Below are 15,603 nucleotides of genomic sequence, written 5' to 3' on the forward strand. Positions count from 1 at the left end.
ACACCTTAAAAACACTTTTCTGTGTTCTGGGAAAGCCTGCAGGATAGTTCATTTTATTTTCACCCATATGATGCTAAAGGGAAGAAAATGCTTCTGGCTAAAACCTGAGATAGAAGATGAGGGGTCAGTGATAGGAAAGAGAGTGGAAAGGGAGTGTGCATTCATAGGCTGGAACTGTGTGAACAAGCTCCCAGACTGGGAAGACTTTCCATGAAACTTGTGTACATGTCTCATTTAGTGACAGAGCATTTGCAATATGCGCTAAACAAGAATTTGTTTTTTTGCACCTGTGGGTATTTATAGCTGCTGTCATTATCCATTAATACTTATTGAGCCACAAAGGCAGAACATGTGGAATTCAGGGACTGGAGCATTTGTATAGCTTCTTATTTTTTTAAGGTCAGAAAGGTGTCATTCTCTGCCACTTTTCACCCCTGAAATAAAATGGTGAAAATTGTCAGTTTTAGAGAAAAGCCAAAGCTTTTATTTCTGTCTGGATTTTTATTGCTGATTTGAATCCTTCAGAAAGAGTTCAAACATTTGACGTCAGTGGCATAGCCTTTCCCTAATTATGCTTTGGAGGGGAAATGGAGGTGAGTAGAGGATTTTATAATGAGACAGTACTAAACTATAATTTAAAATTTTCTTCAAACAAAAGGTCATAATCCTGACACTTACAAATAAGGCTGTAATGACTTGGTGTTAGGGAACGAGAGTAGGATTAGAACCAAGGGACTCCAAGTTTGTTGACAATAGTTGACTGTCTGACTTTGGGATGTCATTTGTTTACCAAACCTCGGTTTCCTAATTTAGAAAGTGAAAATGATGGTGCCTGCTATATAAGGGTATTAGGAAATCAAGTGAAATGATGATTTTACCTTGTAAACTCTCAACTCCCAGTTGCTATACTAATATTAGTGGTTATAAAAAGTCATAAATTAGTCCTTACTTTATATTCAGAAATTGTCTGACCTTTTATTCAATGTCTAGTTCTCAAATCAAAGTCAAGTTGGGACAAAAGAACTCGAAGGGTGCTTTCCTGTAAGAGAAATCTCACAGAGATATTTAAAGGTCTGGGAAATATGATCTGGAAGAAAAACTTCTGCTGAATCAGTGAACTCTAACCTACATTGGTTGAATGTTTTATATGTGCTAAATAGCCTCCCAGGATAATAGTAACATCAGGGAATTTAATGGAACCTAAGAGATTATCTCATGGAGGACCCTGAATTTATAGATACTGAAATAGGTTGGTCTATGCCCTTGGCAAGCCAATTAAAATTAGTTTGAGAAAGGCTGTAACAGTTGTTCGTGGAGTACAAGGAGGTGTGTATACACATGGGCATGTTGGTTCTCTGCATCACTGCTCTGTAAATGAAGGAATGCTTCTTCATTTCCAATGGGAAGTTGACTACAGTTTCTGGGAAGTTGGGAGAAAGTTAGAATTGTTACTCAAGTAATAATTATTTCATAGTTCTCTTAGAATTATTACTCAAGTAATATTTCATAGTTCTCTAAACACCTATCTGAACCACTTGAAAAACTTGAGCCATAAAGGGATTGTCTGTCATCCACATACCCTTCCCAATATGCTGTGTAAACTATTTATATTCAGGGCCCACATAATGTGAATTTTGCCAGAAGTTGCTTTTCCTGTTACTAAATATTCCCAAACATTAAATTACCTTTTGTGAAATTGCTTCCTGTCTGCTGAGTGGAATGTGCCTCTTGTGCGTGCGTGCGTGCGTGCGTGCGTGTGAGTGTGTGTGTGAGTATGTGAGAGAGAGAGGGATTGAGAGATTTTGTTCTACTAAATGAGCCTCTCCTAGAAGTGGTTACTTTTACCCATCCGCGACCTCTGTAGCCCTAAGTAAGTCAATTATCAAGGTGCTCTCTGCCGCCTGTTAATGGAGGTTTGACTTCTTAATAGCCGGAGTTAGAAGGACATATTAGTGGTCTTCCCTTTTGTCCCACTTTGTAAGATTCGGAGTCACATCAGGATTTTTTTTTCTTATTCTCTTCTGGGGAAGATTAAAGGATCAGAACTGGTATAGCATTATGGCAGGAAAGAATGGAGGACTCTTCCATGGCTCAGAATCCCAGTCTTTATTTTGCTTTCTATTTCTCCTCTGGTTCATTATTTCACTCTGTTGGAAAACTGAAATGAAAGGATGCACTGCATCTTTCCTTAAGTAATTAAAGATTCATTGGTCGCTTAAAATGAAGATGTGGTAGTATGTGGGTATCTGGGGAAGAGAAGAAATTGGGAACATTTTAAGGGAAGAAAACAAAAGTCTGTACCTTATTACTAATCTGGATATGGAGAGGTCTCCACTGGCTAATCAGGGTCCTTGTCTCGAATATCTGGATGATAGTATCAACCACTCTTGATTTTTCTGTGAATAGAGAGGTATTGAGACTCAGTAAATGGTAACTTAGCCATGAAATCAAGCCACAAAGATGATGGCAAGACCTGACATTTTTCCCAATAAGTCTCCTTTATTGTTTTGTTTTCTCTTGGGTTGAATAAGGTAACTTACATTATCTCTTGAGGATCTGTTCACTCCCTCTTAATACATAGGGGAATAGTAATGGCTTTACCAAGTATGTGGTGGGGGATAATGAGTTTGAAAGTTCTTGGTTAGAAATGTGAAGAAGGAGGAGGGAGGGACTAGTAGATTCATAGGGTGGGGGCATAGCCTCTAGAGTAAGAGGAGCATTCATGGTGTCCTCCTTTCTCTGATTCACTTGTTCAGAAACAGCTCGCTGTGTGCCTCATTCTGTGTTCTCTGCTTGGAATTCAGGGATGATGAAGTTATAGCCTCTCTCCCTGTGGAGCTAAACCTGAGTATTACAGGGAAGGCCCAATTACTAACTGTTTTGCTGCAATGTAATAAGTACATTAATTAACCCTTTCCCTATCTTTTGCATAGAATGCCTAGTCAAAAATGAGTAATGGCTAATTAAAAGGGGTATCATTAGCACTACACGTCCTCTCAAGTGTGTGTGTGACCTCAGTGAATTAGATTTGAGTGGATGAGAAAGCAGTAGAAATTTGCATCTGCTCGCCTCTCTCGAGGCAGCAAACCAGACTCCTGCCCTCCGAAAAGCCTGAGAATTGTGTGGTGGTCACTTTCTCTTCTGGCTTCCATTATGCTCTCCTCTGTTGTGTGGGTTCCCTTCCCCTTTTTTGGACTCACCCTTTGTGTACGTTATTGCCCTTAAGCCCTCGCTGATGAGATTTTCTGCCTCAGTCATGCTGTGCTCAGCTCTCAGAATGCTGCTGTTATGGAGGAGTTAATTTTTTTTTAACGTTTCCTTTTCGTCATGCTGTATTTCTCAGATTATCTGGAGGGACTGTAATCCAATTTTAGGAATCCTTCAGGGCTAAGAGCCTAAACTGTTTTAAGCAATAGCATCTGGTTGCCAGGGACTCAACCACTTTGAGCATGTTAAGGTCTAACAGCAGCCAACTCTCAATTATCTATGGGAATGGGAGACTGCTGGGACTTTTTCAATTCACAGAGTGCACAAAAATCTCCCTTAAGCTGATAGTTGTGATCTCATCCCATAATTTAGGAAAGCTTCTCAGCGGCCAGGGTTTGAGGTTTTTCTTTTTGCTCCTCACTTCTGCCTCTGACAGTGGCACCACACCTTTGACAGGTGTTTTCATATGCTGAATTTGTCTGTGCTTGTGCTCTCTCTTCTTTTTAAACCCTTTTTTCCTCTCTCCATTTGGATTCCCTTATGTCATATGCATCATTATGTATTACATATAGTATTTTAATAAGCTGCCTCTTTGTTTTTACATTTAGGAAAGGTAAAAAGTTATCTATGTTTTCTTTCTTTGCTCTTTGATTAATGTGTTCACAAGAGAGGATGTGGCCAAACAGTAACCAAGGTACTTGAAGGAAAGATAGGAAAAACTCTACAAAAGGTTAGCCTCTGCATACCTGAGAGAGGTGAAGAAAAACAAGGCACAGTGTGAACTCCACCTCATCGCTGACAGTGATGTGAAGACCAGGCACTGCTCCTCGGTCTGACTGAGACATTCACGTCCACAGCTGAGTTGTCTCCAGTGGAACGTTCATGGCCACATGATAGGCTAAAGCCAGTCCTTTCAGAATGTGGCCGTCCTGTTGTTTCAGGAATCTGAAGGATGAATTCCTTTTGATGGACACCCAATGTCATCTAGTAATTGGTAATAAAAATGTCAGTTGTGCATGATGACCAGGGTTGCCATTTAAAAAACAGCTCTATTGAGGTATAATTGACATACCAGTAAATTGCATGAATTAAAAGTGTAAAATTTTAAGTTTTGACACGTGTGTACACCCATGAAACCATTGCCACAATCAAGACATTGAAAATGCTCATCACCCCAGAAGTTTCCTCATGTCCTCATATAATCTCCTTTTCCTGTACCTCTAAGGGAACTATTGATTATTTTACATTTCTGTCACTATTGATTATTTTACATTTCTTAGAATTTATTGTAAGTGGAATCACACAGAATGTATTCTTTTTTGTTTGATTTCTTTTACTCAGCATAATTGTTTTGAGATTTATTCATGCTGTAGCATGCATAAATAGGTTATTCCTTTTTATTGCTGAGTAATAATATTCCATTGAATGGTTATATCACAGTTCATTCATCTGTTGATGTACATTTTTTTTTTCCAGTTTTAGACTATAACAAAGCTGATATGAGCCTTCATGGGCAAATTTTTATGTGGGCATGTGTTTTTATTTCCTTGGGGAAAAACCTGAGAGTAGAATGGTTGGAGCATATGGTAGGTATACTTTGAACTTTTAAAGAAACAGCCAAACTATTTTTTAAAGTGGCTGTACCATTTTACATTTCTACCAGGAGTATATGAAAGTTCCTCAACATCCTTGTCCATACTTGAGATGGTCATGCTTTTTCATTTTAGCCGTTCTAATATGTATGTAGCGGTTATAATTTGCACTTCCCTAATGATGACTGTTGCTAAGCATCTTTTCATGTGTTTATTTGTCACCCATATATCTTCTTTCGTTAAGTATTGGTTTAAATTTTTTGTCCTTTTAAAAAATTGGGTTGTTTTCTTTTAATGTAGTTTTGAGAATTTAAAAGAATATATTCTAGATACAAAACTTTTATCAGATATACACTTTGGAAATATTTTTTCTGTTCTGTGGCTTGTATCTTCATTTTCTTAACAGTGTCTTTTGAAGAGCAGTAGTTTTCATTTTTGATGAGGTATAATTTATCAAGTTGTTCTTTTATGTATTGTGCTTGTGGTATCTTATCTGAAAAATCTTTGCCTAACCAGGGTTACAAAAGTTTTCTTCTAGACATTTTTTAGTTTTAGGTTTTACACCTAGGTTAATGATACATTTTGAGTTAATGTTCCTAATTAGATTGAGATCTGGATCAAATTATACATATCTATTTTGCATATGGATATCTACTTGTTCCATCAACATTTGTTAAAAAGATTATAATTTCTCCACAGAATTGTTTTTGCACTTTTGCTGAAAACCAGTTGTCCCTATATCAATAGGTCTATTTCTGGACTCTCTATTCTGTTGATCTGTTTCTCTATTTTTATGACAATACAGGGCTGCAATTTTAATCCAGCGTGAAGTATAGCAATAGGAAGCACCTTACTTGCTTCTTGCCTAACCCATTTTAGAGTAACAGCTCACCGATTTGCACGAGTTCTGGGATCCTTTCTTAGATAATCTAACAGGTGGCAAAATGCCTGGCATATAGTAGGTATTTCGATTTTTGTTTTTAAAAGATGAAAACATGAGGGATTATTTTTTTGAATGCCATATTGATTATTTTATTTGTAAATTCCTATAAGTCTCCTGTACTTACTAAAAAGTTTAGGTCCTGAAAGTCTGTTCATAAGTCCGTTTGTTCAAACGGACTTAGGTTTAGGTTTAGGTTTAGGTCCTAAATGTAAAAGTTTAGGTCCAAATGACTTAGGTTTAGGTTTAGGTTTAGGTTTAGGTCCTAAATGTAAAAGTTTAGGTCCAAATGACTTAGGTTTAGGTCCTAAATGTAAAAGTTTAGGTCCAAAGTGGGGGACCACTGTGAACATATCCATATAGAGTTAAGTTTTAAAAGCGCTGTTATGTTTTGTTTCTCTAATTTTCACTTCTTATTATCACTGTAAACCCTTTTACTTCTTTTGCACTTAAGAGAAGTATTGGAATCAGTGTTTGTAAAGCCATTCAAAAACAGATACAAATGCAATATAATAAACCAAGAAAGGACTTGACAGACTAAAATGACAGCACACAGCTGATAATGTCTTGTGATGGTAACAGAGAAAGCACTTTTTCTTCTTCTCCGGGCTTCTTATTTTCTTTGCAAATCCCTAAGATCAAAGAACTAATAGAAGAGGTTCTGCTTAGATTGCACCCCTCTTTCACACATGTACGTACACTTGGGCACATGCAGGCACACATATTTGTAAGTGATGGGCTGCCCTCACACTAGTTTGGCTGGAAAAATCAGATGGAGGCTCTCTTTCTAAAACCTATTTCATGCAAGGCAAGCGAATCGTGCCCTCATTTGCTGTTGTCTCTGACTTCACCTCTAATCAGCAAATGGAGCTGTGCAGCCTACACAGGGTTCATCTGCAATTCGCTGCTCTCCCTTAGTTGGTGCAACACCGAACCATTTCATTTTGAACTTTAAGAGTGGCAGAGGAAGCCTTTAGTGGAAGATTGTAATTTGGGAGAAAGGAAAGTCAAGAGCAAGATCGCCTATTTTGAAGAAAGGCTGGGTGTTGGAGGAGATTGCCTTGGTGAGTCGGTCTCTGAGCCTCCCTCTCAGCATATGCACTGCTGTGGCCATGCCCTCCATCACCAGTGACCTAAAAAATCACATAATTTTAACTATTCAAGAAACCTGTTCCCCGCCTGTTGTACATAGCCTGTGCACTTACCCCCTCTATTGCCAGAAAATATGTCTAAATCATTTTACCTCCCAGCTAGCCTTCTGTTGTTGGCTGGTTGGCTTTCTTCTTCTGTGATTGTCAAATGAATGCCTTAAAGCATTTTTTCCAGATCTCTTCCTTATTCTCCTGCCCCCGTCCCTTGCTAGTGTGCTAAATGCTTCCCTTGCTGAGTATGGGGCATAGTCATCTTATTTTCAAAAACCACTGTAGATAGTTCTGATAGACATTAATTTTCTTTGGGAACCATGGTAATGACGCAACAGGCCTTTGAAAATTGCCATTCATCGATCCTAAAAAGTTATTGTATAAACCAGACAATCTTTCTCCTTATATTGAAGCAGTACTTTATAGGCTGCCCAAGTTTCTTTAAGGAACTTCTTAAATTAGTTGCTGATAATTTGTTGGTGGATGGATATATGCACATATACACATGCATATAATCATGTGTGCAACTCCTCTTTAGAATGTTATAAGGTGAGTAGTTTATAAGCTATTTGTCTTTGAGTCTCATTGCTTACAATGGACAGTTTTTGTCATTTCACCCCCAAGATAGCCATTGAGAAATGAAGTGATTATTTTACTTGATACACGGTAAACAGTTTGTATAGGTTTATAGAGGAAACAAACAAATAGCAGCCTGGTTTTTTCAGGAACTGTTCCAAAGGGTCTATGCAGTAATTTTATAAATAAAACTGTATCTTTGAAAGTATAAAGATACTCTCTAAAGATAATCTTTGAAAACCTCTTATGTAATAAAAACTTTTAAAAGACTACATTCTTTACCTCTTAAGCTACCACCTCTATACACATACTGATCCTCTCTTTCTTCCTCTCTTCCCCTCTTCCCCTCAGACAGTCTCCAGAGTTGAAAATCTCAATATTAATTGCAGCTGAGATGATTGTATTGCTGCTGCTAAGACTTCAGCAGGTCTCTAACAAGCTAATGTCACGGCATGGGGTCCATTTGCTCTGTGTAGCTATTCTGTGGTGCAGTGAGAATGCCTTGATTAATATGCTACATGAAAATAAAATGGATTTAGAAAAAATTATACCATACTCTCATAAATATTAATTCACATTTGTATGGAATTGCACATAATTTTCAATATACTTTGGAGCACCTTCAGTATGAAAAAAAGATTTGGTCTCTGAAGAGAATGGCATAATTTTTTTCTAAAAGCACAGCTGATACATTATTAAATATCATTTGTTTATTAACCCTATACTCTACATCCATATGATGTAGGGCAGTAGGTGGACAGTGTGACAAAGAAAGGTGTTTTTTTCAGCCTGTGGGGAGTTTATGTATTACCCTTAGAAGTGGTACAATTTAATCATATTATACAGAAGCAGTCCACAGTGGGACTCACCTGGCTGCTTCTGCTAGTGTTGCCATTATACCTGAGTGTTTTTTCATGATAGCTGACTAAATTGGTTACATTTGAGGCCAAATTCTGAGCAGATGTCTGACATAGCTGACTGTGGTAGTGGACATTGGACAAAGCAATAAACATAGCAGATATTTGTTGAACGTTTGTCATCGGTTAGGCATAGTGTGCAAGGTTCTGAGACTGGAATTAATGGCCACGTGTACTTGCTTCGATCTCACCTTGTCTTCTGAACACTTCCTCACCACATCTTCATTGCCTTGGGAGACCTGCCTCTTCAGTGGCAGAGAGTAAATCATCTGCAGTGGAAGCAGCTAGAAGTTAGACCAGAAGCTACTCATTTGCCTTGTAGGATCATTATTTTTGATGTATTCTTGCCCCAAAGATAAGGCCCTTCTCCTTTTCGGGGGCTTCTTGCTATTTGCTGTGATCCTTCCTGTGTGCCAGCAGTGCCTGCTTATTTGGGTTTCTTGGTTTCTTGCTTCTATCAGCATTTCTAGCTTGCTTCACTCACTCTGTGTTAGAGACAGCTTGAGATATTATTAAATCACAATTGTGGTTTATAGATTTGTATATTTTAGTTGTATTATTTATTTAGCAAGCATAATTTGACCATCTATTACTTGCCTGGCTCTGTAAGTGAAGCACTGGGATTACTGATACTTAGTACCGACCTTATTCTTTCAAAGAATCATGCTACCAGCTGCCTCAGGGCTTTCGCACAAGCTGTTCTCTCTGCCCAGACTTTCAGATCTAGGTCAAATGGCAGTCATCTCCTCAGCAACAACCCCCTCCTCTGGGCTAGACCATTTTCCCCAGTTTTAGCGCCCTGTTAGCTTTCCTTTAGAGCAGTTAGTTCAGTTTGCAATTATATATTTGTGTGATTTGATTAGTATCTGTCCCCTAAATTCTAAGTTCCATGATGTGGGGATTTTTCTCCCACACAATTGTTTTCCCAGCGCCTGCAGGGAAGTGCTAAGTTTGTACTTGGAATATACTGGGTGCACAAAAAACATTTGTTGAATGAGTGGAGACCTGAGAACAGTGCTTTGCATTACAGAATAGTCTCCCTGAACTGGCAGCCACTGGGAAGGGTTCTTGAGCTAGAAAAGGAAGAGGAGTAGAAGGGTGGGCTTTTGAGGCCAAGGCAAAGCAGATGTAAAGGTCCAAGGTCCCCAAATAATGGCCGTGGCTGAATTGGGAAAGACATCAAGGAGCACCGTGTGTGTCAAGTCGGAAGTGCTGAGGTAGAATAGATAGATAACTGCTCCAAGAATACTGACTATGAAGGAGAGGAAAGAGAGAGTGGTATTTTGAGAATGAGAAATGGATGAAGGGGAATGTTTGTTTTTACTTTATTTTTTATTTTATTTTAAAAATACATTATTTTATTTTGGGCTGTGTCGGGTCTTAGTTGCGGCAAGCGGGATCTTTCATTGCAGCACGCATGCTCAGTAGTTGCGGTGTGTGGGCTCCAGAGCGCATGGGCTCTGTAGTTGCAGCACGTGGGTTCTCTAGTTGTGGCATGCGAGCTCAGTAGTTGCAGTGCGTGGGCTTAGTTGCCCCACGTGGGATCTTAGTTCCCCGACCAGGGGTCAAACCCGTTTCCCCTGTGTTGGAAGGCAGATTCTTAACCACTGGACCGCTAGGGGAGTCCATGGTTTTACTTTATTTTTATATGTGTGTTTAGGACCACAGAAGCTGAGAAATTGTGTGCAGATGAGACTCCAGGAAGGAACATTTTCAGTGTAAAGAGGAACATATCTATTCATTAACAAATGATTGAGTGCCAAATCATTTTAATGTTATTGCTTAATGTGTGCATTTCTCAGGGTTCTAAGGACTTTCACACATATCGTATCAGGTCATATCTGAGTCCATTTTGCATATGGGCTCAGAGTTGCAGTGACTTACTCCAAGTTTCATAATGAATAATGTCAGCGTCAGAGCTCAAACCTGTCTTTTGGTATCTCAGGATGTCCTGCCCTGCCTCAAGGCACAGAACTCACCTATCTCATGTGGCCTGAAATGCTTGCCTGTAGTTCCTACAGGTGCTGCTCCCTATTCCAGAACATCCAGGATCCTTCTCCCACCCTCCCCCATCCCCCAGCCACACACAGGAATAAATGAAAAGTTGCTGTTGATCTTGGTGATAATATGGTTGTTACATTTTGCAAAGAAGATGGGAATTAAGGATGCTCAGAGGAACTTGTGGTAAAAATATAATGCATTAAGGAAACATTTTAATCATGTGAATTGACAGTTTCTTTCTTGCTGGCTCACATCCACCTGGCCCTGGTATGTTCAGTCTTGTGCTGATTTTTTTGAATTGCGCATGCACTTAGTACTCCTTTTCTGAAACGTAATGGATGTACCATCTTGGGAAGTGAGTGTATTAAGCCTCCTCAGGGAATAGCATGCGCTGGACCTAGTGCAGAGCCAGATGGAAAGCTACTGTCCCAGGCGGTAGTGAAAGCACTTTTAATGGACAGATACTTTGTGCTTCGTTGAGCTTTTTTTTTCCGCAACAAGAATAGAAAGTATATATTTGTGGCATTAAGGAGTCAGAAAAATTGAGAGCCATGTTTCTTAGTTTTAGGTAGTCTCATACCACACTTTCTTGCCTTTATTTACTCCCTCCCTTCTAGAAACCCCATTTAGCCTCTGTTTTGGGTGTGACGCTAACTACCTATGTAACCACCACTTTCCTTTCCTTCTCTTTTTTTCTACAGAAAGATGTAGCACTTAAGCCTCAGGAACGCGTGGAGAAACGCCAGACCCCTCTGACCAAGAAGAAACGGGAAGCACTTACCAACGGCTTGTCCTTTCACTCCAAGAAGAGCAGACTCAGCCACCCACACCACTACAGCTCAGACCGGGAAAATGACCGCAATCTCTGCCAGCACCTCGGGAAGAGAAAGAAAATGCCGAAGGGACTCAGACAGGTGAGGAAGCTTAGGGTTTGTTCATTCCTGTGGCTGCTTTTCCTCAGGTGCCTGCTTCTCTGTGATTCTTCCTAACAGGTGGAGAAGATATTATCCTTGCTGGGTGCCGGAGGGCTGCCCTGCACAGCTGTGTGTTTGCTTCTAAAAGAATATACCAAACCAAGCTCACTGTTTTTATACAGTTTGAAACTTTAGCACAGTACCCTTTCAGTCACCTGTGCTCCGTGTAACAAAGCCTGTTGCTGGCGCTACTGGCGTTGAGGGCAGACTAACGGAAGTCTTGGTGATGGTCCAGGTGGACTGGCTTGCAGGGACAGATCCTCTGAGGTAAAACAAAGGAAACAGGCAGATTTGTTCAAATACACTGTGTATCTCAAGGTTCTGAGGTGCTAAAAGTGGTTATTTGCATGCAGGCAGTACCCTGCGTAAGATTTATGTTTTCCAGGGAAGCCCAAATACTGTGGCATGTGGGAGAGCACTGGAAGAAATGAGTTTGCCTTTTGGTTCTTCAGGTGTCCTCCACAGCCTATAATTCAGGACTGTCTTTGTGATCTGCTGATTGTATGAAAGTCTGGTAGTGGGGCTTACTGGGCTGTTTAATAATTAGGTTTCAGTGATCCACAAGAAAATACAGCTCTTGGCATTTGGGGAGCCTTTCTGCCTGTGGAAATCCCCATATGAGATAGATTAATAATGAGAAATGAAGCTGTTTATAGCAATTTTTCAGCACAAATCCGGAGGCTTTAGCACCTGCTGAGTTGCCTGTGTCCTGGGTGTGTTTTGCTTGTTTTTGGAGGGACCTCTGGGTGGGATTGACTATCACTTGAAGGAAGCAGAGGAAGGGAGTGTGGTTCACAGAGCAGGTGCTGCTCATTAGAAGCTGAACAGGTAATTCCTAGTTTGCAGATGTTTCTCTGCAGAGGGAAGAGATCTAGGATCAGACAAAACAGTGGTTCTAAAACCTCACAGATCACTAGAATCATATCATGAGCCTTATTAAACACATACTCTAGCTCTACCCTAGAACCTGATGAACCAGAATCGCTAGGGGTTTAGGCACAGAAGTTTGTCATCTCAAATTTCCTATTTGATAATGGTCAAGCCAGTTTGGAAATTTTTCTTATAAAGAATCAAGAATATATTTTTGGTGATGAATTTCAGTTAAAAGATTTGAAAGATCAAAGTCCTTAATAAGATTTAGTGGGCAGTTTGGTGTCAGAATGGAATTTGATGGGTAAACTTCTGAGAAAATACCTACAGTGATGGATTTCAGCATGGACTGAGCAGGATCTCAGGGAAGTATCCCCAACTCTGATGCACATGGCGGTTTTTCTTTGTCCTGAAATGAAATGCCAGGTTAGAGTTATAATGGTTATTATTAACATTTATCTGATGCACAGCATGGTACAGTCGTTCAGTGAGGGAGTTTGTGTAGTATAATCTACAATATTCACAACAACCCTGGTTAGTAGATGGTATTATGGTTACTTTATAGATGGGAAAACTGGGGCTTAAAGTGACTTGTCTGAGGCCACTTAACAGTGAGGTACAGAGCTAGGGTTTAGACCCAGATTTCTCTGCCTTTCTCTGTTTTCCCTGTATATTCTGCTTCCCTTGTTTGAGATAAGGACTCCAAGTCGTGGGATGCAGGGAGTCTACAAGTATTTTTAGAAACTACATGAGTTGGTTTGGTCAGAGGGAGTGATTGTGGTCATATAAATGGCCTATGAAAGCTCAAGAAGAAAACAGGATAAACTATCAAGTACAGAGAACAGAGAAAGAGCTTGGAAAGTTGAAGGCAACCACATTTAGATGAAGATTTAAAAAAAAAAAACTTTTTTTTTTCTTTTTTTTTTGACAGAGAGTGGGGTGAGGGAGGAAGGGCTGTGTTCTATAAAAGATAGTTTTCCTGTGGTATTTGTGACTTCCAACTCATGCCTCTCCATGTGAGATATGTAGCAAATGGAGAGAGGTTGCAGTGTAACCACTGCCTCTCCAACAGGGTGGGAGGAGGGCTTCTTATCCTTTCAGACAAGAAATCAATTTAATTCTGAGCTTACACACAGCTGTGGTTCCTCATCCTTGACTCTCTTACTCCCATACTTGATCTGACTTTTCTGTTCTCTGTCTTCGAAATCCTTCTTTCTACTCTGTCCTCTAGTGAAAGAGTTTATGATCTTACAAGGCAAGGACTTGTATGTCTCAAATTCGAGTAGCTTTTTGGTCTTAATTATCCATCTTCTGGTACTAATGATATTTGAAATCAGAGCTATCCTTATTTCAGGGAAAATATTTGAAAAGCAATTAGTTTGACTTACTTTTTATGAATCATGGAGAAGGAAAGAATGAATCGTATCTTTGGCCTATGTAAGAGTTTTAAAAATAAGTGGTGTTTTCTTATCTTCAGTGTTGATGCCAGAGTATACTATCCAAGTGTTATTTTTTTAGTAGGAAGGGAAACAGAAGTTGATAATTGAGGTAAAGCTGTAATACTTTCATTTATAGTATTCCTAGCATCATATGTGCTATTATGAAACCCTGAACAAATCACTGTCTGTTGCTGCCCATCTGTAAAATGAGAGATTTGAATTAGAAGGTTTCTCAGTTCCGTGATTCTTTAAGTTTTTGAATAACACAGATATATAGTGTTGCTGAGGTCTGTAAAGGAAGACCATAGTAGGTCTGAAAGTATTCAGTTTTGGAGTCTGTAACTGGTTGGCTCTGTGAAGACATTAAAGGAGAGTGAAAAAAAAAAAAGCTCCAGCTGAGCTTGCACCCATCCCGATGAAGCAGTATATTTTGCCCATGCTCTTCTCCATTTCCATACTGTTAAAAGAAAGTGTTCTAAGTAGTAACCACCCCAGTGGAACTTACTTGTTGGATTATGTTTTTAAGTATAAATACATACTGACTTAGAAGATGCTGAGCTGGCAACTGTCTTGTAAAATGGTTGCACTGTTTTATATGGCAAATTTGAATTTTCTTCTTAATTTCCAAAGGGGTTTTAAAAAATGAAGAAAGGAGTAAGTGTTATACAAAAGAGTACATGTCTTTCTGACCCCCTATGCTTATGTTTGTCCTACACAGAACTATTTGCTCATGATGTGAGTACTCAAACATTATATTAAAAAGTTTTGGCTCTTACTAATAAGGATATAGTAGGTTGTTTTTTGGTTTTTTTTTGTTTTTTCCTACTTTGACTTGGGAGCGGGAAAATCAAAACAGAGGTTGATAGGTCCTCTGCATAAGGATCTTTACTCTCTAACTGGGAAACCACTGAAGAGCATATTGAAGTCATGTGCTGCCAAACCGTCCAACCGACTGAGCCTTAACTTCCGCAGAAGGGTTTTGGGAAAACTTAACTCCTCTGAGGACTTTGAGTTTAGTTTTCTTTCAGCATGTCTAACTTCTAGACCACAGGGGATGCTTTAAAAATTTAGTACTTTGTAATTGAAAACACTGAGTGGAGGGGTTTTAAAAATAGAAAAGAGATGAGGAAAAGTTGATAAGGGTTCAGAGAACTCTCAGATTGGGCTCTGAGTGGATATTCCTAAATTTAGTCCATTTATTTAGTCCATTAGTCTGTCCCGTCTTTCTCTAGTATGAACTGAACCAGAGGAAATAGGCTTAAGTGAGCTAGGAGGAATTTTTAGGTTATATGAACTCTTCTAACTAACAGACACAAGGATGGATCATCAAAATAAATTCCAGAGTCTCCTTTCTAACTGAATTTTAAGTGCCAAAAAGCCATTCATGTAAGGACAGAATTTCCCAGAGAGAGGCAATCTATTGAGATAGCTTCTAGCCATAGGAGAACACTATTTGGGAGGAAAATAAAGGAATTCGGGAATATTTCAGGAGCCTGGCAGTTAGACTCTAACCTTGTTGGTGAGAATGGCTTATGTGGGAATGCCTTACATGGTTTAAAAATCTTTATACAAATTGATCTGGGTAGGTGTTGCTTGTAAGATGGAAATTTGCTCTTCTCTCTGAAAGTCTAGTATGGTGGAGTCAAACTTGTTGGAGGATTAATAGCTGACATTGTAGATATCAAAGATGTATACTGATTTCTAGGAAGAGGAGGGATTGATCCCAGTGCCAAGTCTTTAGAATTAGAGCTCTTGTTTAAAGCTTTGCGTGGTGGCTGTGTCTGCTTTGTGTATTGGCATTGCATGTTCCCCTTATTTGGAGTAAGTGGTTGTGTTGGTCAAGGGCCCAGGTGACTAAGCCACCAGCTGAGCTTGCACCCATCCTGATGAAGGAGTATATCTTGCCCGTGCTCTTCTCCTTTGAGAGCATTTACTACCAGAGGCG

General features: G+C 39.5%; 1 protein-coding gene across 2 annotated transcripts in view; it reads left to right on the top strand.

Moving 5' to 3' along the window:
- The window catches only part of AUTS2 (activator of transcription and developmental regulator AUTS2), a 1,112,396-nt gene that overhangs the window by 267,031 nt on the left and 829,762 nt on the right, over nucleotides 1-15,603 (top strand). For both annotated transcript variants that reach the window (XM_082669920.1, XM_082669921.1), the window contains exon 2: nucleotides 11,077-11,289. In XM_082669920.1, coding sequence (XP_082526046.1) covers nucleotides 11,077-11,289 — 213 coding nt within the window. The remainder of the gene's footprint in view (nucleotides 1-11,076; nucleotides 11,290-15,603) is intronic.

The sequence above is a fragment of the Grampus griseus genome, assembly GCF_964374135.1.
Source record: "Grampus griseus genome assembly, chromosome: 14".
Lineage (NCBI taxonomy): Eukaryota > Metazoa > Chordata > Mammalia > Artiodactyla > Delphinidae > Grampus > Grampus griseus.